Here is a 19,975-nt window from a genome sequence, read left to right on the forward strand (position 1 = left end):
AATCACATTTGAAAATTTTTTGAATAAAATATTTACAGAAACATGCAGGTTTTTATGTTGCAAAGCTAAAACCTTTTCAAACATAATTTCCACATGAATTAAGTGGGCAGGCACCAACTATTTATGTTTACTGTGCAACCAGAAACTGAATGAGGCTTCAAGAAACTAAATTCAAAATCAGCTGCTGGAAATTACTGTTTCGTGACTCTCAGCAATGTTAATCTCCATTTCCAAATATTTTCGTGACCATATTTTCCATCTCCAGAAAATCAGGAAAGACATTCATGGCAGAAAAGAGAGAAAGAAAAAGTTTCAGAAAACAATTATGGCACAGTAATGATAAGTGAAAATCTTATAATTTCTGCATCCACGTGGATTTTAAGTCCTCACATTCGATACTGCTACAGCTCAGATTTCTGCCGTTGTTGAAATATAATTTTAAAATTGGGCTACTTCAAACTCTAAAGATTCATTTATGTAAAATTTTACCTACTGTATTAATAATGGTAGGTTTCAAAATATTATGAAACGAAAACAAGCAATGTCGCTAACCTATGGCAAGAGCAGTTGTGTACACACACAAGATAGTCGGTACACAAGTTTGGGTTACTTAAGACCTAAAGTATGTCACAAATTATGTGCATTTATGTTTATCTGTTCTGTATTTCTGCTCGTTAGGACATTTTTCCAATTAAGGCTCCGGCTCATGTTGGTTACTTCATTATATTCTCAGCATTTTTTAGGTCCTTTCCTATAAATTTATGATATATCTTTTGCATTTTGTGTTTCGCATAAAAAAATTTTCAAAAAATATTTACATTTACTGAAAAATCATCCAATAGCTGTAATACATGCAAGTGGACTTAATTATGAACACTTACGTGACCTTTTACAGGTAAAAAAATTAGTAAATATCTGGTAAGAAAATTTTCGATCCAACAAATGCAAGTAAGCTGTCAGAATAAATTATCAGGAAAATTCCTTGATTAATACAGTGAAATCTCATTAATAAAAACCTTGATACAAAACTAATACAAAACTCTCATTAATACAAAGTGTTTTCACAATCATATAAATTTTATAGGAGTTATAGTGGTAAGTACCTAATTTGTTAAAAACAAAAGTAGCATTATTATGTAAAACAATGATATTATTATTACAAGGGTAAAGTTACATGTAGTAAAGGATGGTTAGTACAAATTTCCCAGAAATCAATGTGAAGTTGCATTTTTTAATAATACTACATAATAACATTGCTTTGGCTCATTGTAGATTAGGGAAAAACACATAGATTATTTTATTGTTCTGTCTTGCATCCTTTTGAATAGTGAGCTGCATATGTGACACTTGGAACTATTTCCTAGCTGTGCAGTCACATGCCTACGTGCGGGAAGTTCCCATTAACTGTAACGAGAAAATAACAATGTTTCTTGGGCAGGCGCCAGATTGCTGCGCTGCCCACATTTTTTTTCAGAGACAAAAACTGCCCAGATTCACAAGAAACAATAACTAATACAAACAAGTAAATTACCATATTAGTACAATATCCATATAAAATAATCCAAACCAAACCACTTTTAAAAATTATTGAAATTTGGTCACTAAATTCAAAATATGTAAAAAATTACACAATTTTTTTTAGAAAAAAAAATCCTTGAACATTTTCAAGAACAAATTCGAAAGCTTTGCAAATTAAATATAAATTATTAAATTAATTAAATATAAATTATGAAATTAGGGCACTAATATACTGAATTATAGAAGCAGCTGTTCTACTGTAATTGAAAAAAAAAAAAACAGTATGCCTAAAAAATACTTACAGTTGGAGAGGCTAGCGGTCTCCAATAACAGAGTAGAGTACAAACCTGATAAGGAGTTTCTCAAAGTACTTAGAAACGTATAATTACTAACAGGGAAACTTTTTAAAATGAGAAAATTACATATATTCAGGGGAGAAATCAACAGGATTCCCAGTGGAGGCATGCAGATTTAAGTGTATCATTCCATTTGCACAGTTATGATTATAAAGTGGCTTCTTAATTCCAGGGGGAAGCCAGCCCCCACCACCAATGTATGTATTTATAGGTCAACAGCTAATTTTTTAAAACCTATTATTATTCAGGAAATTTTCATATGTGAGATATTTTAAAGAGGATTTTACACTGTACCTACCTTAACAACACATGTTCTTGTCGGTTATACGGGCACACAAGCCGTTCCACACTCTGGGCCACTGGTATTTGCCACTCGTGGGGCCACAGAGGATGAGTGTCTGATCACTCGCCTACCGCCAAGGTAACCCTGGTTCATGCCCCAGCGAGGTTTCCTGTGCGTGGGAAACGTGAGCCAGAGGGTTTCCTGTGGGTGCTCCCTTTCCCTCTGCCCGCTCATTCTGTCCGTGCTCCATTCTCCTCTCACCCACCTCTCTCCGTTGTCGACCAGCGGTTCACTCATCATTAGCAGAGCCACAATCATTCTGTTGATATTTGGGGCGGTGAAGCACGTCTAAAATCTGCTTCACGTCCATCACCGGACTGCAATGCTCTTTCTTTACAGACCCGCCTTTGACCACCCTCGGCCAGTTTTAAACAAGTTGTAAACAAGTTGTAAACAAGAAGGAATGTTAACCCCCGCAAGACAAGGATGCGATCTCGTTACCTACCCATGAAGACTCTAAAAAGGCTTGATTACACACACGCAAGTTGAGTCTTAACTGGAGTTAAATAAATCAACGAAATAATTGTGGCTCTAACCATTAGTCAGTGTGCATCGAAATACAAAACCACCAGTCCTAAAAGGAACAGCCGACTGCGACGAGCATCCGGAGCGCTCGGGTGGGATGACTCACCAAGGCTTCCACTGGGCGGGCAGCGCCTGCATGAGCCCTTCCCTGGCGTAGTGCAGCAGGTGGGGCTCCGAGTCCGGGTCAATGCCGATCCTGCACGCATACTCCTTCACTTCTGCCAACCCAAGGACAACACAACACACGCCTGCAGACTCCCCCTCGCCCGCAACCACTCGCTCGCACATTGCACAGAGGAAGCTACAAGCCACACCCACGCCAGGGGTGTTGGATGTCAACGTATCAATGTACAGTACAACGGTAGCTCAAACAAGTTTTAATACGCTAAAGTATAGAGAAGCAAAAATACAGATGAAACCGTGAAACGTAACTCGCTAGAAACAGAAAACACTGTACTGAAATGAAAATGGACAGTAACTATGGGCGAAACTACAGATGCCAGCAGTGCAGCAACGCAACCTGGCGGTCGACGTTAACCGCCGGAACGCGAGCGGCTCTACTGGTGCCGGATTAGAAACGTTTCCCTGTCACCTGAGGCGGGACATGCACGTCACCTGGAATGGAATTCTGGGAAGGAGCCAGGCATGGCCTCCTGGAAAGAACCATCCGAGCACTTGCCCGTAGGGATTTAAAAAAAACATGGAAAAACCAAAATCAGGATGGATGAACCAGGACTTAAACCCGGGTCCTCTCAAAAGAGAGGTCAGCATTTTACAACTGTGCCACCTCGCTTGGTGCTCTTTAAATTAAGGAAAAATTAATCCACTTTCATTTTGAGTTTTTAGTTGTCATCCAAAATTTTGGAAAGGCATAGATAATATCCTCCCAACCTTTTATGTGTTAAAATATGACTAATTAAAGCTACTAGTTATGGCATTTTGGACAGCAGAATACTTATGTGTTTTGGGAGGCTGTTACGAGATAGCACATCAAGTTAAAACGAAGCAGTTTTGAAAGTTTTGTGCCGTAAATTAGAGATTTAGGCACGTTTATTTAAAATTTTGTAATCTGAAATATTTTGGAAATATTATTTTTTTTTTCTCTCATCTTATTTTCTTTACGGCCAGGCCCTCAGCCTCTGTTCTCAGAGGCGAGCTGATTTTCTTTCCCAGCCTCATGCTAGGCTAGCATTCTGGCTAATATTTCTCCCGCCTCCAGGCACGTCGGAGCCGGTAACGTTATTTCTTCGCGGGTCTTCTTTTGCCTATAGCAGCTTGTGAAGCAGTGCTGAGCCCTGCTAACTCTGTCACGAATCGGTATAAGGTTCACTAGCAGCAAGACACGACAGGAGGATCCCGTGGGCCTTGTGTCCCACAGACCATGCGTTTTTTGAAGCCATCCCCCGCCTGCTCACCCACCCTTTCTTCTCAGAAGTGGCTAGGAGCGACGACCGCTCGGGTACGTTAACCGAAGTCAAGGCCATCTCAGGCTTGACAGCCGCAGTTACGATTCTGGACTTTAGCGACACCTAGCGACGGCTGTGGTAACTAATGCCACTTGTGAGGCGTCGGCAGCGCCGACACTACCACGCTCGCGCGGAGGTAACGACAACCTTTCCCCTCCTTATGTCTCAGGCCGCTAGGTGGCACCACTGGTTACTCCATTAACCCCCTAGCTTGACACTCTCGTCGGTCACAAGTTGATTTATTAGTACTTCCTCTCGCCACCAAAAGATAGCGCCTCAGTCGCGCTGTCACTCCAGTAAGATCTAATTTTTTTATGCCGGACACCTTCGGGTGGACTCGGTAATTTTCGGCTCAGAGCCTACCCCCCTCCCATTTTCTAGAGACCCCGCGCTTATGATATTCTGGGGATATCCCGCTCTGAACCTACTTCGGTGCGCGCCTCCTGACTGACTGGTACCGTTTGTATCTGCGATCTTCTGCGAATCATCGACATCGTATATTATGTAGTCTTCTCAGACTAAAGGGATGGAGTCCCTAGCTAAAATTATTAACCAGTCAGTAGTTTAGTTGAAAGTAGAGAAACTTAGTATTTTTATATAAATTATTTTTTTTAATTAATCATGATGACTTCCGTGGCTACCGCGAATCGTGGTTCGAGTTTGCGGAGACGAGACGCCCTCTCCTGAGCGCCAGGACCAACACCCTGTTTTGGTAAGTCTTGACGTCATCCTCCCCCCCCCCCTTTAATTTCCCTCTATTGGCCTTTTGCGCCATTTAAGTATACTGTCTGGAAACAGGTCTAATTCTTTGGAATTTGGACTTTTGTTTCAGACAGGGTTCCAAGTTTGGGGCAACCAAAATCCTCTGCCAGAACCTCTGGAGTCGGTTCCTGCGCAGAATCCAACATCATTAGGCCTACTACCTTGATCACCGTCTACCTACAGCCCCGGGTGATACCCGCATAATTCTATCTTTTTATTCACGAACCCAAGATTAGTGTAACCCAGTTAAGACAGCGGACAGTAAAAGGCAGTTCGAGGAGAAGAAATTTATATTATGTTTTGGAAGGACTATATGTACAATCTTTAAAGTTACCAATGTTAATTTCATTCCTGTTTTTTAAATATTTTAATTTTTGTTATACATTCAGGGCCGGCCCTATCGTAAATAACGTTAAGGAATATCATATAATAAGTGTAATTGTGAGTTATGTTAATAAGATCACTTATCAATGAAAAACAGTCTTTATTAAGGAAAATTTAATCTATAAAAAAAAAAGAACAATGATTAATAAAATAAGGAAGTCTATAGACGTAACAGTTGTTTTTATTTATTTAATATATAATAACGATCCTTTTACTCCCAAGTATTTGTAGGGAGTCCCTAAATTTTCTTTGTTTACTTCTAGTGTCGCCTCTGTTGTTGACTTTTATAGTTATTAATTGAGGGCCTCAGTTATCAAAGCTTCCAAATCTTTTAACCTTATTATTTAATTATTCTTTAAGACACTTGGGGTATTACAGTTTTAAGACTGTTTAATTATCTCACACACATCTTCTAACTGGAAAGATAAAGTAATTAACGTACGCTGAATGTTTTTGAAAAGCAAGGTTAACAAACTTTTTCACCAATTTCTTCGTTAACAAAATAAAACGTGAATCAAATAAGCAATCATGTTGACAACACTAACTGAGTCAAACTCTAGACTATGTTGCTGCCTGAACATTTTTTGGTTAGTAATAATCCAGTAAAAGCTTACCAACAATTGAGAAAAACTAGTAGTTTAGTGGATATAAGTGGATTATCTGCCCAGTGCCATGAGTGCTGTTTAGGAAGTGATGGTTCTACTTTTAAAATAAAATTTTCAGTGTGTGTTACACCCACACACCTTTGCCAGTTCTGTTCCAATATCACATTTACATGCAAGTTTTTGATATCTAAACATCATAGTCTTGGTATATGGCATTTGGTAGGAGTGATTTCGTGAATGTAATGGAAGTCGATTGGAACAAAAATATGTAACCACAGTGCTGCCATCTGTAGAAGTCTCAGAAATCTTGAAAAGATGGCAAACCAGCTTGATTCATCCTAGTATATAAACTTTTGCGAACATAGGGAGATGTACCAAGTGTATTGATGTGCCAAAATAAACTTTATAATAGTAAAACTATCCTTTAATACATTGTTATAATTTATAGTCATATAAATAAATGACAACTTAAAAAAAATTCTTTAAAATTTTGACAATCCTTAGGCACCAATGAAATGTAGAAGTAGTGCAGCATTTATCATACTATAAAGACACAAGAAATTGTTAGCCCACATATATTCAACACCCAGTTGAATAGAAGAAATATGTGATTAAATTTTTACTGTCAAATCTTAATGCTGAATCAGCTCAATAAGGTTTATGTTTGATTGTAGGAAGTATTTACAGACTGATTTCTGTTGTTTAAGCTAAAACTAACATATACTTACTGTGTTTTAAAATGTTTCAGTTAATTTTGTTTCATGTATCTACTGGACTGCAATTTTTAGTTTGAAAAATATTTAAAAGAGAGTACCACGTTAATGATGCTTTAGAGAACCAACAAAATGTTCAACGTCTTTGACGCCATGCTTGTCCCAAAACAATTTTCCTGGCTAATAAATTATCGCTATTGTTAAAGTTCGATTATATCTTGCTATCTATTCAAGTTCACAAAATGTATTCCAGTAGTTTACTTTGGCACACCAACACGTTTAGTACATCTCCGATGTTCATGAAAGGTAATATATACAGGTGCATGCTGCCATACAAACAAAACTGTAGTTAGTTTTGAAAAGGGAAAACATTTTTTACAGTTATTCTCCAAAATGAATACTTTTCGTATATTTATCACGCTCAGCGCTATTTTTAATAATTCTATGTTAAATTTTGTGTCAGAGTTTTTTATTAGAAGTTTATTTGTTACATGAGAAGACGAATTTGCTTGTTACAGAGGTTAAATGTTTACACATCACTGGCAAATACTAAAAGACTCGCTCAAATTTTTTTTCTTTCATTAAAGATACCTAAACATTCACACAGGTTAAATTTCTGGTCCAGCCATCCTTCTATGGTTTTGTGGAGTTTTCTGAAATCATTTTGAGAGAATGGTGTCATGGATCCCAATAAAATGACAAAACCACTTTCTTCTCGAGTCCCCCACTACCTGTAACTACAACATCAACGATAATTAAAACTAGAATAAATTCTAGATCATACTTTTAAATACAATAAATCAACAGAAATCGAATTTTTTGTGGCCAAAGTAACCAAATTTTTCTTGACGTCTTGGTTAAGGCTAATAATTATTTTTACAGATGTGACTTGTTTTGAATCCAAGAAAAGTTATTAAATAAACTCTCAGTATGTAGAATTCCCGCAATTTAGTATAAAAAATTAAAAATACCTAAGGTAATGCATATATGAAGCAGGCCATTGAAATATACCCTGTTTCAAACTGTTGTAACGTTGGAGACTTGGTGACTTTGCAATGTTGTGCATTCTTAGCCGTGGATGGTGACTGAAACAGCTAGAAGCATGACTGAAACAGCTAGAAGCTTCACTGAATGCCCAGTAAGGCAGGGATTGCTGTCAGAACCTGGGTGCCTTCAAGACTCACTAGGCGAGGCAGCATTGCGACAGTTCCCGGCTGTTTTCCGCAGTTAGATGATTGAGCAATGTGGTAATATCTGGTCCTGTGCCAGAGAGGAAAATTTTAAAGCTAACCCGATACTCACGACTCGCTAGTTTGGCCCTTGAGTCAAGAGGTCGGACGTCGTAACAGTAACATTTTTTAAAATAATTATTTCATTACATGTGTGACAATATTACAGGTGTAAATATGCACTGTTACAAATATTGGTGAATAAAAGGAAACATTTTACCAAAATAAACTATGTACTTACAAAAAGTACTAGACAGGTACAAAGTCGGAAAAATAACTTTTTTTTTTTTAATGAAACGTAATATTCATTGTAGCTTTGAAAGAGAGGTTGCAAGCTGAATGCAACATTATTCCCACCATAGCACGAAAATTCTCCTGCCAATGACACCTTTGAAAATAAATATAATTACGTAGACCAAAATTGCAAATATGCATTATTCATATATGTATCAATGGTGTAGTAAAGAGAGGGGGTCCTTTAAGGAGAGTGCCAGATTCAATATAGATGAAATAATGCATGTATCACATATGTGACTTGATAAACTATAAAAATTAAATTAACAATGTAATTTTATAGCATCTGTTAAGATATAAACTTAGCAATTTTATAAAAATTATTGTACATTACAATTACAAGTAAATTCTCCAAGATATTTCTAATTTGTAAAACTGTCCAGCGGTGTTAAACCCTGAGTGGGTGGGGATGCGAAAAAGGCTGAGTGGACCTTGTCTTCAAGGCTCGCTAACATTTCACAAGTTCCTCATCCTCAGCCGCTTCAGCTGGTGGCTTGGCTAATCTTGAATCTCTGGGTCATACAGTGATTAAGACCGGGATTCTGCCAACGAAAATTCTTGCACATTGCCACCGTATTTGTTTGAGAAGATTGACGACAGCTGTTGTGTCTATCCTGGTCCCTAGGCCCGCTGTTGCCCATAGCCGTCTGGTCCGGGCATGAGTGTAAAAAAGTGCTTTGAGTGGTGCTTAGAGTGGTGAGCGCACCCGAGCGCGGCGGCTGGTGTGACGAACGACTGTGTAATCTGACCCGGACCGCGTACTGTCTCTCACGCATCTCGTGCGTCCCCCTCCCCTGCTTCCCGCTAGCCCTGCGCCGGTGCGTGGGGGGGCAGTCGTAACTCGCCTCTTATCCGTGACGGACGTGTCTGAACGCTGCTATGCACTTGGCCGCTAGCGACTCGAGTGGTTCGCCAATTAGCAGCCAGTGCCTTAAAGACATAGACAGAACTACGGACATGCAATGCGTCTCGAGCGGCAGACAGCTCGAGGGGTCGTAGTTGTCCTGGCCCACTGTTGCAAGCCACAAGGTGAGAACCCGTCCACTCCCTGAGTTCTAGGCTGGCCGGCGCTCTCGTCACGACAAGAAATCACTCGCAACAGGGGCCAGAGAGCCAGGTGTCGTCAAGATTATGGGACAAAAACTGAGATTTGTTCTTTGGTGTATGGTTGATCTGTCAAGAGTCACTCCATGGTTCACACCCTCTTGTGCAATCAAAAATTAAGGACGTTTTTAGGGAACCCTTTTCTTCATCGCCTTCACCACTATCAAGAGACAGAAAACCATTAAAGCATTTGTAATATCACAAAATCCCTCAAGAAAATAATAAAGTTAACTATTTAATGCAAAAAAAAAAATTTCCTTGGTTAGTTCAATTCTTACCGATATGCCCCTGTTGTCCACAATTATCTTGGAAATACATATCTAACACAAGCATAGTATCTACCCAAAATTTTAATCAACATTTAATTTGATTACATTCACATCTTAATATATATAAATCTCGTGTCACAATGTTTGTCCTCAATGGACTCCTAAACCACTTAACCGATTATAATAAAATTCGCACACCATGTGCAGTTCGATCCAACTTGAGAGATAGGATAGTTTAAATCTCAAATTATAGTCACAATTTTAATTTATTGCGATTTATAAAAGCGAAATACCACTCACTGACTCACTCATCACGAGATCTCTAAAACTATAAACCCAATTGACTTGAAATTTAGCATAATTATTCATTTTGTGATGTAGACGCTCACTAAGAACGGATTCTGCGGAAATCCGATCCCAAGGGGAGTTTCGGAGGGGGGAGGGGGAGGGGGGGGGGGTAATATATCAAAATTTCCATTTTTTGGTAGGAAATCACCATGGCAACGGCTGTTGTTTTGTTGATGCTTCATTCGTCTCTATGACAACGACTATTTCATTGTTAGTGCAGTCCTCATCACCGTTGAAATTTAGCTGGTATCTAAATATCAAAAATTACCCTTTTTTTTCAAGTATTTATATTTTACAGACTTGAAACTTCACAGTAATGTTCCTTATGTTACGCAGGATGACATTTTCCGAAAATTAGATCCCATGGGTGGTTAAAACAAGGCAACAGGATTTTGCATTGTTCATGCCTTCTGCGTCTCCATGGCAACGGGCATCGCGCGGCAGTGGCGTACCCACAAGGAGGGGCATGTATAATGAGCGGCGCAAGAGTGATCTGCCTGTAGACTGCCGTAGCGAAGTACGGGTACATCAGTTGTACGTTGCGTGCACGAGCCGGGAAACCATCGGTGCTATTCATTTTCTCTCCGGTACATTATACAGCATTGTAATAAATTTTCACTGATTTTTTTATTATTTACCATTACTGTAAATGGGTGATGTGGCTTAATTTTTTTCCATTAGTATAGCCGTGCGAAGCCGGGTCGGGCAGCTAGTTTACTTTATAAGTTCAAAGAAAGACAGTAAAAAAAAAAAATCAGTTTAAAGTTGAGATACAAAACACAAAAAAAAAAAAAGAATAAAAATGTTTTTATTCATAAAATCTAATAAGGTCCAAAATTTGCCATTTGCACTGTACATGCGCAAAGTGTTGTTTTCTGCCCAGTTGGAAACAGAAGAACAATAAAACGCCCACATTTATTCATTACTTGCATGCGATCAGTCTTTTTTAAGAAGTTGTTAAGGATTCTTAATTAAATGTAAGGACTACTTAATGGTGAGGGAGAGGAATTACATCCAAGCTGTGATCAGGAGCGAGGAGAAACGGATGAGCCTTCCTGAAGTACCTGGGACTGCTGGATAATCAGCGCGTGGCGCTGGGAAACACAAGCGGAAACCAGTCCGGCAAAGTTTAAGTTGGAGAGTACAGTAGGGAAAAGAAATTTAAATTAGCTGGATCCAGCAGATCATAAAAAAAAAATGTGGTAAAACGGTCAATTGTGCCAAGCGGTTCCTGAACAGCGGTACAACAGTCCCACCCGGTCTATTATAGTTTGAGATACCAGTATTTAATTTTATGAAAGTGATACGTTTCAAAATAATATTTTCTCGGTATTGTGAAGTACCTACAATAGAGTCCCACACGGTCTATCTATTTCGCAACACTGGTATTTAATTTTCTTTAAGTGATACGTTTAAAAATATATATATTTTTTCTCTGCATTGTGAAGTGGAATACAGTCCTACCCGGTCTATTCTATTTTGTGATACCGATATTGAATTTTCTGAATGTGAGATGTTTCGAAACAATATTTTCTCGGTTCATGAAGTGGAATACAGTCTCACATGGTCCATTTTATTTTGCAATACAAAAATATATTTTTTTTAAATTGAGACATTTTGAAATAATAATTTATTGGTATCGTGGAGTAGAATATAGTCCCACCATGGGCGTAGCCAGATTTCAGTTTTGGGGGGGGTTTACAAAATAAAATGACAAAACAATGCAACATTAATATACACGTGAATAGAAAGTGCATACTGCATACACAATTACACTTATAGAATTATTCTTCTGTTTTTCATTTTGAATATGTCCACTACTTCATCCGCATCTATTTCTGCCCCATAGTGTATATTCATAAGAGCCAAACCGTTCAGTCTGTTTTCACTGGTTGTGTTGCGTAAGTAGTTTTTCAGTCTCCTTAGGCTTGAAAACGTCCTTTCTGGGGTAGCAGTGGAAACAGGTATGGTAGCCAAAATTTGTAGCAATGTGTAAACATTTGGATATAGTTTTTGATCGCACTTATCTAGGCATTCCAAAGCAGATTTTGGAGTAGGGGAGGTGTTTGTCATCACTGCTTTCCACACATCTAGTTCTGCTTTGACTACAGATGTACTTCTTTCGGGAAGCACTGAAGAGTACATACAAACTGCCTCTTCAATTTCAGAACTGGCTGCGAAATTTGATGGCAAGATACCAGAAAGTGCAGTCACTACTTTACGGTGCTTCGTAAACCTTTCGTTCAATTGTTGAATGGTATGGTCAAGGAATGGGATGAAGAAATTTATTTTGTAATGCGAGCATGTATCAGACGCAGGAATGTTTGAGCGGTTCAACTGCCTTCCGACTATGCGTGGCATCTGCAGTATACCGCCATTTTCTTCGAGCAAAACCTTTGCTTCTTCAAAAATATGAGGATACTCGTCATCAACTTTATTCCTCAGAAGTTGCAAGGTATTAATAACATCATCCACATGGCTGAATGCTGTAATCAGGTCGGTGTTAGCTGTTTGCAGCTGTTTGGATAACGACAATGTATAGCTCATGACTTTCTCAAGAATCACTAAGGACATCACAAAATTCGAAGATCGAAGTGTGTTAAGCATTTGGACGGCTTGTTGTGATGTTTCCTTATTATGGCTAGATTGGAGTTCTTCGAGAGCATTGACAATCGCTGGATAAATTTCTTTGAATCTCATGACAGCTTCATGCTTGTTGACCCACCGTGTTTCGCACATTACAAGCAGGCTTTTTTGGTGATCGGCGGGTAACAACTCTCGAATTTTGTCTTTCAAAACAGCAGTGCGTTGAGCGGAATGTCTGAAATACGAACCGACAGACTGTACAATCCCAACACAATTTCGGATATCTGCTTGTGAACATGAGTCAGCAATTGCAAGGTTGAGAGAGTGTGCACTACAGTGTACATAAAGAGCAAGAGCACATTCTCGACGAACATAAGCTTGGGCCCCGTGCAAATACCCACTCATAGCTGCAGCCCCATCGTAACCTTGACCAACCACATGAGAACACTCAAGCCCATGCTTTTTCAGAGCTGTAATAATTAGATTTGCTAGGCCGGATCCTGTGACATCAACAGTAGGAATGTACTCGAGAAACATCTCCTTAACTTTATGATGTTCAACATCCTTCAAATCAACATATCGCAAACACAGCGAGACTTGCTCCACACGCGAGATGTCAGTAGTTTCGTCAGCGAGAATAGCAAATAATCGGGCTTTCTTTACTTCTTCGATTATCTTATGTTGAATTATTTCACCACAAATGTCTATTATTTCATTTTGGATCTGAGGGCTTGTGTAAAGAGCATTCTTCTGAGAAGTGGCCAAATGCTCAGAAAGATCTTTATCCCCAGACTCAGCTCCGTACCGCAACAGTGCCCGAAAATTACCATCATTCTGCAGTGGTTGATCAGGCTCTGGTACAATCCGCCCAGAATCTATTTTACCTCTTAATGGGATGCCTTGTTTACCGCAAAAAATTATTCCTTTTACGATAGGGATTAATTTCTTTCGGTTTTCTTCTTGCTGCCTCTTTCTCTCAGAAGACAACTGCTCACTGACTGAAAAAGCCTGCAAAGATGTTACTTTAAGAAAGTTTTCTGCAAGTTCCAAATTTCTCTTGTGATATCCTGTTTTTGCATGAGTTTCAAATATTTCTAATGCATTTTTCCACTTGCAGAATGGCTCGGTTACAAGCTGGCCAATTCGCTGATGGCTGCCTTTACCTTCAAGTGAACGTCCCATTACAACACAAATTCTGCAGAATGCTCCACTTTTATATTCAGAATATGACAACCAGGGGAATCTCTCTATCCATTTAAGTTGAAAGCGCAAATTTCGTTTTGTGGAAATGGGAAACTTATAATCTTTGGGTGGGGTCCAAGGGACTTTTAAAATTTGGACTTTTATATATTCATTCACCATTTCATCTTGATTCGAATAAAAACCAACGTCCAGTTTAGCTACAGGATGAGATGATGATGAAACAGGCAAGCTGGTCGGTTCCTGAATAAACGTAGGCTGGTTGGTCGTACCCATTAAACAGGCTGCAGGCACCACTGACTCGAATTCGTCGTTAGATACTGTAACTGAGGTCACAGGTGCCACTGACTCGACTTTGTCGTTCGATTCTGTAACTGAGGTCGAAGGCTCACTTGCCACCACAGTCTCATTACCAGCAGCGCGCAAGCTTGTTGTAGTTTCAGTAGCCAAATGTGTTTCCTTACTGGAAACCGCTTGACCACACCACTTTTTCCAGTAGTCCATACCCTTAAACTTATCGCCTTTTCTTTTTTTTCCCTCCATTTCTCGACAACATGAAACTCGTACCTAGAAAGAAAAATAAAAATTACAACTAAATAATAAGAGTTAATATTAAAATTAATGTAACTGAAATTATTCATTAAGTACATTACAGCAACAGTGCTATGTGCTAACCGCGCGAGTCGTCTTTAGGGAGGAAAATAAAATAAAGTGATGTCTCTCATCCATTCATGTGTAATCATAATAGTAAAAAAATATATAAATTATTACCCAATTAAATGGTTGTCTGTAATGTCAGTTTATGGACGGTAATTTTACGTGATAATGTCATAAGAAAACATTGATGAAAAATTGCATACTTTTATGAACTGAATTGAATTATTATATCACTGAATTATCATTATTTTGTATAATACAAAGAAGGAGTAAGTTGTAAATTACATTTTTTTCGATAAATGTAACATTTATTCGCACTCGTTAATTTTAAGGTTTTTTTATTTTTGTAATAAACAATGTAAACCACGACAATGGAAACACTCGGCTCAAACGGAATGGGACACTTTTTCGTTCGTGCAGCCAGCGTTCATCGAGGTATAAGACATTATCACGTCAGAAATAACATTAAAGAACATTGCATTTGCTATGTATACTATTAATTAACATTCAATATGGAAAAAAAAAGAAACTTTTTTTACGACATCATTACAAATCTTTCTAGAATTTTCTCTACTATAATATGCATGTATAATACGGCCAAATATAGCTTACAAATATTTACGTCACCGAATCATGAAATTTCTTGCATTAATTTGTGCAGCCAAATTTCACTTAACCCGCACTGTTTTACTGTATTTTGGCATAACAAACCACTTTTCACATATTATTTGTTCAAAATTAAGCTTCCCCTAATGCGGGAGACGCTAAAAGTTTCAAAGGAACAAATCAAAACTTTTTGATGTTTTAAAGTCTCAGCATGCCATGGGCCGCGGCACTATTAAGCTGGAATCACAATGCCACGACGGGTCCGACACGACAGGCCCGACAAACCGTCGTACAGCATTGCAGCACGACAGATTTAATAGCCTAGGGTCACAATGCCACGACAATATTCAACCCGACGATTTCTGATTTGGCTGTCGGCAAATCGTTCCAAACAAATTATTTTCATAAAATAAAGTATATCTGACGTTTAAAAAAATAATTGAAAGAGAAACAGATGATGCTATTACAGCCCATGCTTTTTTCTCGCTATTTGTTAGGATAATTATGGCAGTTTTTCAACCTAATGCCTTACAAAATAGATTCAGCCTTAACTTTATTAATATTTAGTTATTCGCTAAACTCATTCATTATTAAATTCAAACTTCACCAATCTACAATAACAACTTTAACCATAAACACGATTAAATTTGTACAAACAGATGAAGGCAAGATATAAAACTCACTCGCATGTTAAACAAAATTACGAAGTAGGTAAATATTTTTGAAATTTAGTTCCGTACTGTTTCCTTTCCGTTGCCGTTTTGTTTTCTGTCGGGCCGTACGACACGACGGAATTAGAAATAAAATCTATTCGTTGCGGGCCGTCGGGGTGCGTTTTCTGACGGAGTGACGTCACGGTGACATTGCATTTCATTGGCTATTGAGCTTGTCGGACCTGTCGTGTCGGAGCCGTCGTGGTATTGTGATTCCAGCTTTATTCAAACATTTGAAATGCCGCCCGCCGCGACGAGGACCAGTCACATGCAGCGAGCCCGAAACTCCAAACAAAGCCGTTACTGATTCATAGTTTTACAAAACACAAGGTTATAAAAAACGTAATTTTACTCTTATATAATTAATATTAAAATAGAATTAGCAAAGTTTTCTAAGCGAAATCAGCAAACAAAAAAAAAATAAAAATTTGATGTAAACAAAACAACTTTCTAATCCACGATGGCTTCTCGGCGACTGGAACTGTTCACCGAATGAAGTTTCGAATTTCTCTAAAGGTGTATATGTATATTACGATAATATACCCTTACAGCCTTAACATAAGTTGAGTAGTTTAGAAGATCTAGGCGTACAGAGTTGCAAACTAACAGCTATAGAGACAACCAGACAAAAGCGGGAAGCGAATTAATTTTATAGTAAGTAAAGAAGATTACAATTTACTTACTCCTGTAATATGGCCAGTGGCCACTTAAGTTACTCGACGTGAAATCACAGCCAGAGCAATGATCACACAAATAACTATGTCCAATTGTCCACACTTCACAGTACACGGTACACAGATTCAGTGATCGGTGGCAAGGGATCGGTGGAGACTGGCGATAGCCGAGCTGATTGCACGCAACGGATGCATGCGCGGCGCGGGTTACAACACGAAATCAAGTCTAAGGTTACCAAACGAATACGATGATGCGGGCAGTGTCATTGGATAATCGGCGGCGTGCGGCGGCAGCGCGGCATGTTCAAAACATTGTTGTAATAGTGAGCAATTACCGTGGAACAAGTGTTAATATTTCAGTATATATTAATGAGATATTTTGAATATTTCGGGGGGGGTTTGAACCCCTAAAACCCTCCCCCTGGCTACGCCCCTGAGTCCCACCCTGTCTATTCTATTTTTTTTATACATACCACAGTATCGCGAAATAGACTAGGGTGGGCGGATTATAGTCTAGTTTACTATACAAAAGAAACATAATAGTGAAAAAAACAAAATACACGAGAAACAGTGTGGCTATTGTTCCCTACCCAAAACCCCCATATTTCCGTGACTGACCTGAAAGAAAGTAGGAGTGATGCTGAACGCGATGCCATCTTGGTGATGTCATTAATAATGTTAAGGTATGGCAAACTGGAATAGTCACCAGCGAAGTAAGCTAAGCAAATTGGTAACACAGCAAAGTGCCAACAGAAAAAAAATCCAGCCAACCCCTCAGTGTTTCCCCACAAACAGTCGCTGCTCCTGTGACAGCGGCCGAAGCCTTTTCTCCAGAGAAGACACTGTTCAGATTACAGCCATTTTTTTTTTTTAATTTTCTACAGTCTTTATATTTGGTCTGTTTTTGTAAATGCTGCAGTTTCATTCCATAATTCTGTGCTTGTTGTGTAAAAGGGGGTTAAGTCCAAAATCATAGTTTTGAGAAAATTGCTATTGAAAATTATCAGGTTTCTTGAAGTCAGTTTTTTTTTTTTTTAGCTTTATTAACTGTTTTGGAACTTTGGAAACTCATTAATTGTTTTAAAATAATACCCAGCAGAAGCTCTGTAATTCTCAAACTGCCTGTGAAAATAACTCATTTTTAAGCATTTTTGACTTAACACCCTTTACACAACCAGAATTATGTTCAACTCTACACTCTTGCTACTCTTTCACGGAAAGAGAATGCCTCTGTTGTACATGGTTATGAAACTATTAGGCACTTTGCTGCTTTCTTACTCTCTTGTGTGCATTTCTGTGGATTTTATTTGTTCCAGGTGGTCTATATTTATCATAATTTTTTTTAGAAGAAAATAAGGTTCTTAAGTAATGTGTATATTCATGTATATATCAGAAATACAGATAGCTAACCTCCTTTATATCAAATTTTATTTTTGTTAATTTTTAGAGAATCTAGCTTACTTAGGCTATCACATGAGTGACTTAAAATTCACTTGATTGCAATTAATGACTTGTATTTGCATAAGTAGGTACATTACTTTTATTGAACTTTAAATAATTTTTAAAAAAATTATCTACTGTTATCCAGTTGACACAGCATTTACTCATACAGTATGTTCATGTTTCTTTGTAGTACTACGTATTGATGCAGTCATGATGACGGAACTAGGGTGGGACACACCTCAAAGGAGGCAAGTAGAAAGACGGGTGAAATTGTTTGAGGTAATTAAAGGGGAGGGGGCTGGGGAAAGCTGGGAGATAGACCGGGCAGAGGGGAGAATAGAGGGGGAGGGATCATCAGTGGAAGATCCACGGGGAGTGGAGATGCACTGAAAGAGGAAAGCAGGCAGTACTGGTAAGGAGGGGACAATAATGGAATGAGCTTGAGGAGCGGATATCAGATGTGAGAGAAGGGACAGACTTAAGGAGGAGGCTTCAGCCATTGGGAGAATAAAGTAGTTAAGGGGGAGCACCTTGCCATTGGTTGAAATCCAACCGCAAGCGTACCAACTAATCTAATCTAAATGAAATTTTGCATGCGCTCTTGCAAGCACCTTATAGCCACATTACGTAGTGCAAGTTAGAGGACTACACATGCATTTACATAAAACTTAACAATTTTACAAAAAAAAAGAAACCTATGTTAAAACATCGTTTAACAATTTATACACTCATATAAATAATACTATTGCTTAGCGGCGTATATACAGACACCTTAAAAAAATAAGAATCGGGAGTACCTTCTTCAAGCGGAGCACTATTTTCATCAAACACTTCTTCGCAGACGATGGTGCGAGACGAAAAGCTCATTTTGTAGCGTCATTTCTGTCATGGGCTTTCATGATTTACGTTAGCAGTATCACCGTTCTCAATAAATAACCTGCATTTTACGTCGTTATTATGAAAAACAGTGCTGACCGTGAAATTTCCAAACACCAAACATTATTCATGTTTTCCTTCAGGGTTGAAACTATTTTGGGTAAGTCCACCGAAAACGTACGGCTAGGGGTGTACCTCCATAATTATAGCTCAGCTGTGGTGCTGCAGCAGACGTTTTTAATTCAAGCGCATGCGCACCAACTCTGCAATTATCCCAAAAATTAATCGTTAAAGGAAGCACTACATACTCCTTCAAGATCATGTGTACGAGAAGTACTATCTACAAATAACTCAACCATAACAAAGACTAATAATACGGTGATGTGCAAATTCATTTGTCCCCCACTTATAATAAAGACTGTAATAAAACGACATCGCTCAAAAAGTGTAATGACATGCCTTCAAAGCTTATTTCAAAGATCATTAGCAATAGAGATGCAAAATTGCATTGAATTGTAATATTATTATTTTATGTAATAATTAGTATGTAAACATTTATGAGGTATTGTTTTGGTTTGTATAATTATGGCTAAGTAAACGAAGAATTTTTTTTTCTGTCTGTGTGTGTGTGCGCATGCATAAGTGCCTTTAAGCATGTGCATACATGTGTGTGCACAACTGCGAGACAATGCGGCACTGCCGCCCCTCATTTTCCTCTCCCACAGCATGTCACGTTGGGGTGAACAAGCAGCAGCTTTCATGTCACAGAGCATTGGCATTATTTTTCCATGTGGACCATCGCAAGCTTTCAGCATTTGCCTTAATATTTATTGAGCTTGACTGCTTTTCTTAGATAATGTTCAACATCTGAACTTGTCAAGTAACATTCGATCAACTTTGTGTTTATTTTTATTTTATTTTATTTTATTTGCACCCAATAGATTCAATTTTTGAACAGTATGGATAGAATTAAAGACCATGCCCTAATGAACCAGCCACCGCGGTCCCTGTGCATTATAAATTAAACATAATTTAATGGTAACGTCACTTTTAATTAAAAACCCAGTACAAGGGAAGTGCAACGTAGGAGTGCCCGGGTCACTCACGTGTGAATTTTTATTAATACATTTGTGAGTGCTCACCTTGTGGCATTCAGCCTAAAATAAATAAAGTAATGTGTGACGTAATTATAACCTCCCAAATTTTTGTGCATCACTAGCCACTGGAGCATTCAACAAGTAACGAACAGTCTCCAGTGTGACTCGCATTATTCAAACTTAATTAATGTAAATTTGTTGAATCCA

The 19,975-nt window shown here is 38.4% G+C and overlaps 1 protein-coding gene across 2 annotated transcripts in view; it reads right to left on the reverse strand.

Annotated features, from left to right (window-relative positions):
• LOC134539391 (uncharacterized) overlaps window positions 1-18,951 on the reverse strand; it is a 143,800-nt gene extending 124,849 nt beyond the window's left edge. The window contains exons 1-2 of one of the 2 annotated variants that reach the window (XM_063381385.1): window positions 18,593-18,951; window positions 2,849-2,960 (exon numbers count right to left, since the gene is read on the reverse strand). In XM_063381385.1, the coding sequence (XP_063237455.1) occupies window positions 2,849-2,960; window positions 18,593-18,662 (182 nt within the window). In that variant the 5' untranslated portion in view covers window positions 18,663-18,951. The remainder of the gene's footprint in view (window positions 1-2,848; window positions 2,961-18,592) is intronic. The other variant, XM_063381387.1, reaches the window with a different exon arrangement.
• Between the last annotated feature and the right edge of the window lie 1,024 nt (window positions 18,952-19,975).

Source organism: Bacillus rossius, chromosome 15 (genome assembly GCF_032445375.1).
Source record: "Bacillus rossius redtenbacheri isolate Brsri chromosome 15, Brsri_v3, whole genome shotgun sequence".
NCBI lineage: Eukaryota > Metazoa > Arthropoda > Insecta > Phasmatodea > Bacillidae > Bacillus > Bacillus rossius.